The 13156-nt window shown below is 34.4% G+C and overlaps 1 protein-coding gene across 1 annotated transcript in view; it reads left to right on the top strand.

Moving 5' to 3' along the window:
- AK5 (adenylate kinase 5) overlaps positions 1 to 13156 on the top strand; it is a 95641-nt gene that overhangs the window by 61517 nt on the left and 20968 nt on the right. Inside the window, exons 8-9 of the mRNA XM_085298182.1 lie at positions 8447 to 8489; positions 9619 to 9663. Of these exons, the coding sequence (XP_085154308.1) occupies positions 8447 to 8489; positions 9619 to 9663 (88 nt within the window). The remainder of the gene's footprint in view (positions 1 to 8446; positions 8490 to 9618; positions 9664 to 13156) is intronic.

Genomic DNA, 13156 nt, shown 5'->3' with positions numbered 1-13156 from the left:
AAAAGAGTCTGGCCTCATCCTCCTGAAACCCTCCCTTAAGATATTTGTAGACATTGATAAGATTGCCTCTCTGTCTTCTGTTTTCTAGGCTGAGCAGTCCCAGCTCTTGTAGTCTTTCCTCATAAGAGGAATACTCTAGCTCCCTAACCATCTTTGTAGCCCTCCACTGGGCTCTTTCCAGTAGTTCCCTGTCTCTCTTGTCCTGGAGAGCCCAGAATGCAGCCTCATCAGGGCCACGTAGAGGGGAAAGAATTCCAAAAGGTGGAATTACTGAGTTCCAYTATAGTTGAATCTTATTAGAGCATTTATATCTTTGCATCACAGTCTTACTGGAAATTTAATTGAGACTGGCCTGCAGAAAAGCATTTTCCATCTAAAGCAAAAAAGGAACAGAACTCCAGCCTTTAGAAATCAATGTAATGGTTTAGGGCAGGCCTAGTGCCAGTGGTGTATGGTTTGAGGGATGCCTTCATTATAATTGTCATTAATGATCTGAAAACAGGAGCTAAGCAGCACTTTAAATTTGCAGTTGAAATGCACTGTAAGGTTCCCTGCTGCACTTTTKTCTGCTGCAGTGGCTTAATGTAACATGAAGCCCCCTGGGAGAATTTATATCGCACAGAGTAAATACTACACAGAGAAGAGTCATTTAAGCAGTAGTGGAGATTTACAGAAAAGAGGAATACTAAATGAAAAAAAATAATGACAACTTCTGTGGAGAATCTTGTAKGCACTGGGTACACTTTATAACAATAGATTATTGATAAGTAGCTCAGAACTGTACATGACAAAGTATTTGAAAATGAACAATAGGTAATAACTATGCATGGAAAATATGGATTAGATTATTTATTCAAGTTTCTCTCGGAGGCATTTAGGCTGCCATGCAGTGAGTCCAAAATATTATTCAGGGCTAGAATGTCTTTGAACTACGACAATATTAAAAAAAAAAGAAGAAGAAGAAGAAGAAGAAAAGAAATCCACACACACCATACACACCAGTTCTTCAAATCAGATGTAATATTGGTCTCTCTAGTCCAGCCTTTTAATCCAATATACAAATTGCAAATGAAGTGTCTGATTTACCAGAACACTACTGGGCTGCTCTGGTCACTCGAAAAGCCACTACCTTGCTGACAATGGTATTCTTGTGGCATCTCTTGATTAGTAAGATTGTCCTTAAAAGTTAATTTCTTTAAATTTTTTCCAGTTTGATAATTTCTTCAAATCAATATGAATATAAATAAGATTTGCTTTGATCTGTTGCTTAGTGATCACGTGTGTATTTTTTCATCGTAAAAAGCTACAGAAGTTAGCTTTTTCTAACCCCTTACACTACAGCAAGGAGAGATTGTAATTTTCCTCCTCTAAATTAGTGATATGTACTCCTTTATACTATCAATAGACAAAAATAGAAAAATCTCAAAAAAAMACAACCCTTGTATATCCTTACGAGTCTGATATACATGATCTTTGTTTATATTTGTTAAAAACAACTTAATTTCCTTCTCTGTATTGCACATGCAGTATGTCTGCAATCAGCCTGTGAAATGTGAGGACCGCAAGTAAGCGATAACCAGGCCAAGTTGTTCTGTCCGTTAATTTGTTCTCTTTTGAGAACTGATAATAAGATTTAATTTGAAAAAAAAAAAAAAGAATTTGAAAGAAAAATAAAATCTTGTCTTTGGTCTAGAAGCTGCAGTAAAAGGGAATCATAGGCATCTAATAATCTGTGTTAGTGTTTTGTAAATGCAATTACAAAGCTAAATTTTTAAATATTATCTGCACTCTCAGATTCTGTGCACTCTTTGCACTAAACAATCACCATAAATAGTGTTACCCCATTCTGGTCTTACTGTTAGTCCGTTTTGACACCAATATCTCCGTTCTGCTGAGCGGTATGAACTGTGTAAGATACGCTTTTTGGGGAAAGAAAAGCCTTTGTCTAAATGTGTTCGTTCATTCACAATACCTTATCTTATTTACACATGTTCATTAGTTCTGGACCAGAGCAGAGCAACCATTGCATACTTCAATGTTCAGCTTGCAGAAAGCAGCTCAGCCTCAAAAAGTGATTTGAATCATAGATCAAATTTAATGGCAAGCAACTGTATGGTTCATAAAATCCTTTCCCGGGGACCATTGCCCCTACATAAAACCTGCAACTAACATAATGTATCTCATCAAAACCAAACATTTGCTCTTATAGAGAGGAAAATGGGAATTTATAAGACTGAAATTCCACAGCTAAGCTTTGACTAGCCACAATATGTTCATTCTAATATTTAACTTGGCCTGGTTATCGCTTGCTCGTGGTCTTTACATTTCACAGGTTGATCACAGACATACTGCATGTGCAAGAACACAACTTGGTGATACTAAGTTTTTAAATTTAGGGGCTATATAAATCTAATCCAAAAGACTATCCTAAAAGTGCTAGTATCCAGTTGCAAACACATGTCACAGAATCACAGAATCATTGAGGTTAGAAGGAACCTCTGGAGATTATCTAGTCCAACCCCCTGCTCAAGTAAGGTTATCTAGAGYACGTTGCACAGGATCACATCCAGGCAGGATTTTTAAACATCTCCAGGGATGGAGACTCCACAAACCCCCTGGGCAACCTGCTCCAGTGCTCAGTAACTCCCAAAGGCTGGGACTGAGGGTGAGATGTCAAACTCTAAAACCACACAGACTATGACAGATGGACTATGCTGAAGCAGACGAGTTGTGCATCTAGGTGATACTTAACAGACATGTTCAGATGAACAAGTTTCTCATCTTGAAGAAATCACCTTCTCTCTGTGATAAAACGGAAATAATACCATTGTCTCTTCCCAAAAGAAGAGCAGGGAAGATTCATGTGGAAGTATAGTGTTCTTTGTAGAAATAAAATGTTACAAGTGTTTTACATACCTAACAATGGGAAAGAGATAAATATACTATTACAGCATCCTGAGAAAGCAATGATTATATACCTGCATCTACATCAAAGAAATGCTGATGAGATGGCTATGATAAAACTGCATAGTCATTTTTTCCCATACATTCTACCATTCTACTGTCTACGTTAAGTCATTCTATATTAAAGTTACACTAGTATGTGTTGCTCTTTTTTTTTTTTTTTTACTTAATGTTTAAGTTAAATTTTCAGAAGATTTTTTTGGCAGAGAAACATTTAGTCTTCGATTAAATAATTTGTATCTGACATTCCTTTGAATATTTACATTCTCAAATTCAATCTTGAAAATTGAGCATAATTCTAGGCAACAATCATGCTGCATTTTCAGTTCAGTCTCATTCAGTCCTCTGGTAAGGAATTCAGTCTGCAGAGAATACAGAGAAAAGGAATAAGGGGGCGAGGGGAAGGAGATAGGGTTTTCTAAAACAAGAGAAATAAACAGTAGAATACAGAAGCAGAACGTATTCACTTTTATTCTCTGGTCTGCTACAGATTTTAATTAGATTAAGGTGCATTGATGTATTGCAGAAGCACTGAATGATTTTTTTTTTTCTTTCCTTTTTTTTTCCCCCTTCAGGGACTTCACAAACATAGTTAAATATATTTTATCTCCCTTTTACAAACTGAAAATTGTCAAAGTCAAACTTATAGAAGAGTATTCCTGAAAAGATGATGTACTTTTTTTTCCCCCTTAAATATTAAATGTTACCGTAGATGTAGAATTTAAATAAATTGTTTTTAAGTGATGTTTTTGAACATTTTAACTGAATTCCAATTTCTATCAAAATGTTCCTTGACACAAAACATGAAAGAATAATTAATAATCTGGTAAACAAGAAGTGATTCATCTTCCTTTTACAAACCTAACATATAAAGTTCACATTTTGAAAAAAGAGATTATACTAAATAGAGATTTATATAGGGAGAATATTTCCAGTAAAAGCATAATAGGCTCACCGTAAGTGTGACAAAATAATACGGACAATGTTGGCCTTCCTTTTCATTAAGGAAGAAAACTAAAAAAAAAAGAGCAAGTGAAAAGTAAAACAAATTATGAAACAAGACTTTCTTACCTGTTGATTTAGATCCTACTTGAACTCAGCAATTTAAAAATGATTTCACTCAGTTCTGAGTCTTATTTGTGGCTCTTTATAATAAAATCTTGTGCATTCGATGGCATAAGTAACTTTCGTATAATAAAATTTTTTCCGTTAAACCCTAGGCATACTGAAGCTCATAACTGCCAGAGATGTTTTTGGCCTTATTTGCTTCTTCTCTTGAAATATTTGTGATTTGTTCACAGAACTGCCAGCATTGCTCAGTATGATAGTTATATTTGGAGAAAATAATTAACTAATAACATGCAAATTGCGTTGAGAGCCATATCTACCTTTTCCAATGACCTGCCACTATTTTTAGTTCTCAAAAGTAGTAGTGAAAAGAAGCCAAATTTGAAATCACTTAAATTCAATATTATCCAGCTCTGTAATAACTACAGATTAGTTTACTTACTGGTGCACAAGATAGAATATTCCTTCTGATATTTGCCATCAGCAATGATTAGCACTTGATGATCTGGTTGTATATAGAAATGCCTAGTCCCTCTTCTCAGTCACAATATATTTTTGGCCTCAGTGATTTTCTTTACCCATTAATTCACGGCTGAATTCTTTCTAGAATTAATATATATTCCTCTCTGAGATTTTGAAAAATCTACATCTTTATTTCATTGAACGTTATTCTGTTAATTAACTCTGAATGGAACAGTAATTCCTCTGTAATGATGTGTCACTTCATTCATATTACCATAATTGTATAAACACACATCTTTTGCATGTTTCAAGATACTTCATATGCAATTTTTTCACTCCCTAATTAATCAGACTCACTTCTTAAAAAAATATACTTTGGACATAATGGTATTTAGAGAAAGGACTGGCCAAGCCACACATGAGACCACACCACTAATTCTTAAAAGCATTTCTAGCAGCAAGTAGCAGTGCACTTTCTTATACATCTGATGTATTTAGTATGTGCATGCACATGGAACTGGTTCTCTTGGAGATGTTTTTCTTTTTCTTTTCTTTTTTTTTTTCCAAGCTGATGCAGTTGTTAGTGTTCTAAATCAGCTRTTAAGTGCTTTCTTCCCCTTGAGAGTTTATTACTTTTGTTGGCATAAAGCTTTCTAAACCATTGTATTGTCCCTTTAGTTAGCTTGGTTAAGTGTCTCTGAAGTTCCTCATAATCCTCTCCTCTTAGCCTTAACTAATCAAAACATCTTTTGTCCACTTTTTTGCTGCACTACTTGCAACCTTTTCTACAAAATTCACTATCTCACTTTGTTCTGTTGATAACTGAATATTTCATCATAATTTTGTTTCTTAGCCTACTGTCAGTACATAACACTTTTATCCTTAATCCATGATCATATATTCTCTTCAGTAAATTTTTATGAGAAACCCTGTTATATCTGTTGAAAATCTGAATAAAAATGTACTTTTAACCATTATTTTAATGGTTAAACTATTTAAGCAACAAACAACAAGCTAGTGCTGCTATGCAAGAGAGAGAGTTTTTGTTACATTAAAAAAAAAAGCGACAGAGAACGTAAATGGATAATAGAAGAGTTATCCTCAGGCAACGTACATCCACACAACTCTGGTAGTTAAATCCTAATGAAGATGTCCCCTCTGTTAGGTAAAAATTTGTTGTATTTTCCTGCTTTCTTTAAACTGGTATGACTTCTCTCAGTTCATTGTTGGCATAAATCACAAAGATCTTAAGAATTTTTTTAATCATTTCCTTATGATATGCTGTGACTTACTGTCAGTTTATCTCATGAAGGTAGTAAGTTAAACTCATTAATCTGGAAAGTACCTACTACTAATCAGTTATTTACTAATAATGAGTTAGATGACAAGAAGTAGTAGTTAGTCTGTATTTTCCAACTGTGATGGCAGCTGTAAAGAATCTCTTACTGCATCATTTTTGTGTATTGTTTAGATTGGTTGATTGATTAGTTGGTTACGTGGTCAGCTATGCCCTGCTAGTTGATATGTTTCCAGACAATATTTGTAGGTCTGTTACTTAGCCTCAAAGACAGAAGAAATACAGATTACCCATCTTTCTTAAGAGCTGATATTGTCCTCACCTCACTGTCCAGCTCTTCAGCCAGATCAGCAGAGAAGCTGCCTCTACCCTGCTGGGGAGACAGGAGGAAAGGGATGAAGAGAAACGGTTCTTAGTACAGTTTAAATACAGAATAGTGAAAACCAGGAATACCTTAACACCAAGACCAGATTCATTGTAGTCCCAGTTTTCTAATTTACTCCTCCTGACTCTTCTCACAGCTTCCTTAGAATCCAGGGTTTCAGGACATCTTTTCTTGTAGCTGAGTGCTGTTCAATTCTGTATTAATAAAAGTTTTGTAGAATGACTTAAATTCTCTGATACATGAGAAAGCTTATTTCAGCATATACAATCAGTTGGACAGTAGCGCCATTAATATAAAGCTACATTCTGAAGTGCTTTCTAAAATGATGAAACATTTTTAAAATTGTAAAAAAAATTAATTATTTGAAAGAATATTTCTGCACCTGAAAAATGAGTACATATAAATTAAATAACATATTTGGATGTTCTGGATTTTGGCCAATGTCACTGTAACGTTTGCTGTTTATCTGCTTTAGGGTTGTAATTAGTAGAATTCACTCTAATGGCTTTTTATAACACTTCATCCTTATATGAACCTGGCTATGGCTTGTCAAATAAAAAATACCAATAGCTTATTTAGCTTTACTTCTGCCTCTAGTTTTTTCGTGCTTCAGCTCTAAAAAGTTAYAGCTGCTCCTGGTTTAAACTTCCCTTTATTATCACTTGCTGCTCTGAGCAGCCCACCAGGGTTACTGATGCAATTTTATTCTTCAATTATAGGGGATAACAAAGAGCATTAGTTGAAAGCGTAGAAGTAATGCTGCTTTTGTCTGAACGTAATGTAAATTTGTGAATGTGACCGTGATTTTTGAAAGAAACATTACCTTACATTTTGTGCCTAAAGTGATTTGCATTTGTAAACCTTCAAAGGTATAATAGGAAACAGAACCTAAAAATCAGACCTTTAACATATAACACGTCTTTTGCAGAGTCAAAAGGTTAATTATATTATGGCATCAGGAAAAAAAAAAAGAACACATACATGGGCTCACACATGCAGGATTAAAAAAAAGTCACTTCAGTAGTAGGGAAGAAATTAATCTCTGATTTTCAAATAACTTATCCTGAAATACTTTCCTGCAAACTTTTTTTTTTTTTTTTTTAAGATGGCTGTCCTACTACTACAGTATAATAGGTTGAGAATTACTATGAATCAAAAAAAATGAAAGTATTCTATCTAATCAGTATAATGGTACTTCAGTCTCTAATCAAGATTACTGGTATTTCAGTGATAATGGGAACATAATGAGAAACCTGCAGGTGTAGAGCAAGAGCCTTACGAATTCAAGTGGCCAGTAGTTCACCCATTCTATTCACTGCTCCTGTTCATTTCACTTAATCTATTCATGTAGCAATACACATTTCTAACCATGACTATTCCTGACAGCATACTGAAACAGAACTCCGAAGAACTAGAGTTTGATAGCCATATGCTAGTATCTTATTTTAGGAGCACTAATTTAATGTACTGATACTGTGCAGTCATATAATGTACACGGGTTACTCTCAATGCTATTATCAACATTTTATAGAATACGTTAAAGCACTGATGGTCTGGATATTTTGCAACTTGGACCATGTCCAGCATATGTATAAAACAGCAGAGACTTACTACTTGACCCTCTTGCTGACCAGTATTCATAATTCTTAGTTTGTAATACTATAYAGTACACGACAAAATGATTCTAAATGGCCAAGCATCAGAGGAAAAAAACCAAACCAAACCAAAAAACCCAACAAGTCAAGCRCCCCCTTCCCTGGAGTGACCACTCTTAGAAACTCAGCAGCCTTCATAACAAGTTGTAGCTTGCATTGCATTCTAAAGCTCAACAAGTTCAGATTGACTTAACCAAAGATTAATTTCATCTTTCAGTTGTAGTTCACTACTATAATTTACTGTGATTAAATTATCACAGTATTAACAGTTTATCATTCCACATTTTCTTTGGAAGCAATTCAATATGCACACTTATTGCCTATATAATACACTAGTACTGTATGGCTGGAAACTAAGACAGACAAAGCTGTTCCTCACAGTAATAGCATGGCCTAGTTAATCATCTCATATTATTTTGGGTTCTCCATTCTTATGTTCCACAGAGTGAAACAATATTAGCAGTGTTCCTGTGACATTGTTAACTATATCTCAAGATATATTAAAGTTGAGAGGTTAGAAGATGCAGAAGATACTAAGACGTACAAATAAACAGATAGAAGAAGAAATGCAAACTATGCAAAAATAAATCAATTTATCAATTCCTTAATTAACAGGAGGAAGASCAGTCAAGTTTTTCTTGTTATGAGAGCACAGGAGGTAAGTTTCATTTTTGGTATAAACTTACATTTTGATTTTGAAACCTTTGATTCCACTTACATGTAAGTAGTTACATGTAGAAGGTAAACTGAATGCAGATTATCCATAATGCAAAGGTTGAGTCAAACTATATTTTATCATATGAATTCTCTGAACATACATTAAGGCGTATAAAGGGATATTTCTATACTTTTTGGGCCATGGATACAAAATTATTAGAAAATGTCATTMTTAACTGGCATTAAATCTGATAGATGTTTTCAGAAATTAGTAATTATGAAAAGCTTGTGAAAGAATGAGCTGCTAAGATTCTACGAGAAATTTAAGGATTAGTGAACAGCTTTTACACCTAATAATATTATATAGTGAAATTTGTAGATGCTTCTATGTACCACATAATAATAATAATAATAAAATTATATGTAGTTAATGAGTGTCTGTTGTAAGTGGTTAAGTCAAAGCCATAATAAAATGCAAGCCAAGGTCAGACATTGCAAGATACCCTTCTATATTGGTATAACATAATCGGGACAATGACTGGAACTCAGACTAGAAGATTTTTTCCTCTTTTTCAATATAATTTCAGGAAAAAACAGAGCATGGTAGTTTTGGTGCTAAAATGACAGTAATACCCAGATTTCAATTGAGGTACAGTATAGCTGAAATTAAGACTCAGGTGAATTTAAAACATCATCTCATATGTAGTACACTGACCATAAAATTTTAATGGAATGTGATCACACTTCTGTATCTATTTTAATCCAGTCATCTATTCAGAGAAAAATATAATAGCTCAGGAGACATGTTATTACATCAAGATGCATCTGCTTCTCTTTTTATTGATTTATTTTTTTTAAGCTGATGTGCAAATGCAAGGTCTAACTTTCAAGTAAAATATTTTTATCACATTTACAGTGACAGCTACAAAGCTGCAACAGAAATAAGCTTGTGGATAACAATTCGTTTTGAAATGCAGAGCATTAGCAGAATATAAATCTAGTTTAAAAAACAAAAGGAAAAAAACCCACACAGATGAACTTGCAGGAATATTATTCAACATAGTGTGAAAGGTAGATAAGATTAAAATGAATAGCTGTTGCTAGCTAAAAGATTTTTATTTTCATTTTAGATTTTGCAGAAGATCTGAGGAAATCAAACATCATTTTTGTAGTTGGTAAGTTGGAATCTTGATACAGCTGCTCCAACTGAAAATCCATATGTTATTTAATATGCTTTTATATCAAGAGTTTTTCTGAATGACTTTACAATATAGAGCAAGAGCAGTAAATTTCCTAGGGCCTAACAATAGAGACACAAACATATATACATACATTATTTTGTGCATTCTCCTCCTAATAGAAATTGTGACTTCTGAAATTAGTCATAAATGAATACAAGTTTTATTCAGAGTTCAAGAACATCAAAAAATGTACCAAGAAATAGTATGTTTATGTGCTGTACTTCAAGTTCATCCTGCCTTATACCAAATACAAGTACACTCAATTTACTGAGGACCTATATTGTCTGTGATAGATTTGAAAAAGTAAATTGGATTTCTGAACAGTTCACCTGGAGACTTCTCTTAAAGGGAAAACATGTAATAATTCTCAATCTCTAAACAACTGTAATTCCATATTTACTGGAGTAGATCTTACTGCTGCTTGTTGCAATGACAAATTTTCATTCCCTCTGCCTCACATTTCTTACTGGGTTTCTACAAATAACTGGATTTTAAAAAAGTGTAAAGATGCTCAAGGAACTTTGCCTCTTAAATTGTCCATACTATGACATTTTTCACCATTTAGTGTTTCTTCATTTTTAAGGAGTGGATTTTAATGTTCATGTATCAAATTTTTTAGACTATCCAATAGTCATCTTCTATTTTAATACTCAATACTCACCTCTTCTGAATGTATTTGTGCTATTAAATCCATTCAGACTTTCTATTAAATGCTTTATAGGAGCATAGGAAAATTCCACTTAATCAAAAAAAAAAAGTTTTCATGGAACACAGAAAAAGTGTCAATGGAAAGTTTGATCAAGTCGAAATTCTGCAAACATGGGTTTCTTGTCAACAATATTTTTTCCTCAAACAAACAAAACAAAACCCACCTCTGAGTCAGGTGTGCAGAGCAAGGGTACATTTTTCTGGATTTTGCTTTTTTGATTTGACCAAGAGATGGGAGATCTCCACAGTTGCTCATCTGGCTGAGAAATCTTGATTTCACTAGATCTCGATAATGAAGTAAATGGTATTCTGCAGGGACAGATTTCTTGGTGGTTTTATGTTTCAGTGGCCATAAGCTTTTTTTCCTTACTGCCTTTTCAGGCAGCTAATTCTGCCTGAATCAGTTTTGGATCCTTGTGTACTCTAGGTTTAACAGCATACATGCTAGCCAGACACATACCATTTGCTGAGACAGTAGTTTTTCATAATCAGTCATGAGATGAAGTCTGATCATTGCAAATTGTGCAAGGGCAAAAGAAACTTTTCTTCTGCTCCTTCTTAAAGTTGTCCAAGACAATGGAAGCTCAAAAAACAACAACAACAAAAAAAAAGCATCTCAAATTTATGATAGACAAGTGCTCCATCTCAGCGGACAGGTGAGAAAAAGGGGCCAAGGCTAGAACTGTTCAGCCTTTCGTACCTATGACTAAACCCAAGGCAGAGAAGGTGGGTTAGCGCATGCTCTCTGTAGGTACTTGAACAGGAAAAGCTTTCTCTATCTCAAGTGCAATAAAGAATATGTTTACTCCTGACACAAATGTATTCACGAAGAAAAAAATAAGATGCTTGTAAAGAGGTTTTGGAAACCAGACGTCTGAAGATGCGCATTTGAAGAAATAGTTTACAAAATAACTGAAATAAATACACCATCTGCTGTAGCTGACAAATTGAGATAGTGTTTACAACAAAAGGGGAGGAAAAAGTAAGCAGCTCCCTCCCCTGCTAATTTCCCTTGAAACTTCTTTAGAAAGGAAAAGAAAAAAACCAACCTAATTAGCAAAGATTTACATTAGAGAAAAAAAMCAACCTAATTAGCAAAGATTTACATGAATATGTAATAACAGTCAAGTTGGATTAATTAAGCAACAACATAAACATTTTATCCAGACAAGAAAGCAGAGATACAGAAAGAGCAAGTCAAATATAAGACAGAGAGCAGCAGGGYGGCGTAAGAAGCGAAAATAAGTATRAGTTTTTTTGATTTGGAATGTCAAATTCGAGAGAAGATTATAAAATTAGACACAGGCAGAGATAAGTTTGGGGGGATATTGTAATATTTTAAACTTCTGTAATTACTGCCAGTCACTAAAATTGACTCCTTTTCATCAAAGCAGCTTGGTAAGTAAGGTCTTAACCATACTGAACAATGAAAACGATGTATGATTTTAATCAGACTTAACTGATGTGCTATTCTATATCACATCCAGAAAACTGGCCTACATAACGTTATTGGTGGGCACTCTACACCCCATCCTCTACTGGTATTTCATAAATTAGTGCTACATTTGGCTTTAGTTGAGGCTGAGAATGTTTCCAGCCATATTACTGCACTTTGGCTCCCAGGTAGACTTCTCCACTTACTCTTTAGTGTTTAAAAAATAGCCAGTGTAACCAGTTTCCTCTGCAGAACCCTTTAAATATTTTTGCTRATGAGCCAAAGCTGATGACTGTTTAAGTCCAAGTGTAAATAGGACCAGCTTGCCAACTGACACTATGAAGATGTTATCCCCACTTACACTTGCAGGTAGAACATCAACTGCATACATTAGTCCCTTCTGCACACAACAGTAGGGCTTTATTTATCCAAGAAATGTCAGACCTTCTGCAACCTGATTTAACATTGAAGTTAACACTGCTGTAAGTAGAGAGTTGGACCAGATGAGGTACCTTACAAGCTAAACTATTTTATAATTCTGCGTTACAGCTCCTTCTACAGTCAGATAGAAACAGGATGAACAGCACTGGGTAATCAATACTCAAATCAATCCAAATGCTAACTATGGAAACTGATAATAGTTGGTTTCTCTGACTTTCCATGAAGATAACTCCAACTTGTTTTCTCCAAGAAGGAAGAAAACCTCAGTGATGCTGCAGACAGATGCCCCAGGACATCTGGTGTCTTTTCCACACATGCTTCAGGTTGTTTTCTGGTTAAAATAATCTTTCAGGGGAAAAAAAAACAAAAAACAAAACAAAACAAAACAAAAAGACAAACCAACCTGTTTTAAGTAGCAGCAACATTCCCAAATAGTTTCACTCATAGACTAAAATCGTACCTGAACAACAGGTGATGTGCTGTTGATAATTGAGGCTGAAATGGCAAGTTCTGAAAGTAAGGCTTATTTTTTACTCTTATAAATAATCCCAGTAGTGTTGGTAAAAATCACCAAACTGATCCTTTAGAAGTCCTTCAAAATCATGAGACTGGTTTGACCAAAAGGAAAAGGAGTTATTTTTAAGTCCTGACTTCTGAGACTTCATTGTCTAGTTAGGTTTAACCTGCAAGCACTTTTCCATAATACAAGGATGATGTGAATTAAAACACAAGGTCTAGAAATTGAAACATTTAAAAATGAGTGGTGGGACTGCTTTGTAAATCCCACTGTTGACAGTTTATATAAATCTTTACTATATTTGTATGATAAGCTCATAAAATTTG

The sequence above is a fragment of the Rhea americana genome, unplaced genomic scaffold, assembly GCF_003343005.1.
Source record: "Rhea americana isolate MKP2758 unplaced genomic scaffold, rheAme1 scaffold_136, whole genome shotgun sequence".
In the NCBI taxonomy this organism is placed as follows: Eukaryota; Metazoa; Chordata; class Aves; order Rheiformes; family Rheidae; genus Rhea; species Rhea americana.
Note: the sequence above shows the minus strand (reverse complement) of the source record. Positions and strands in the feature narration are given on the sequence as shown.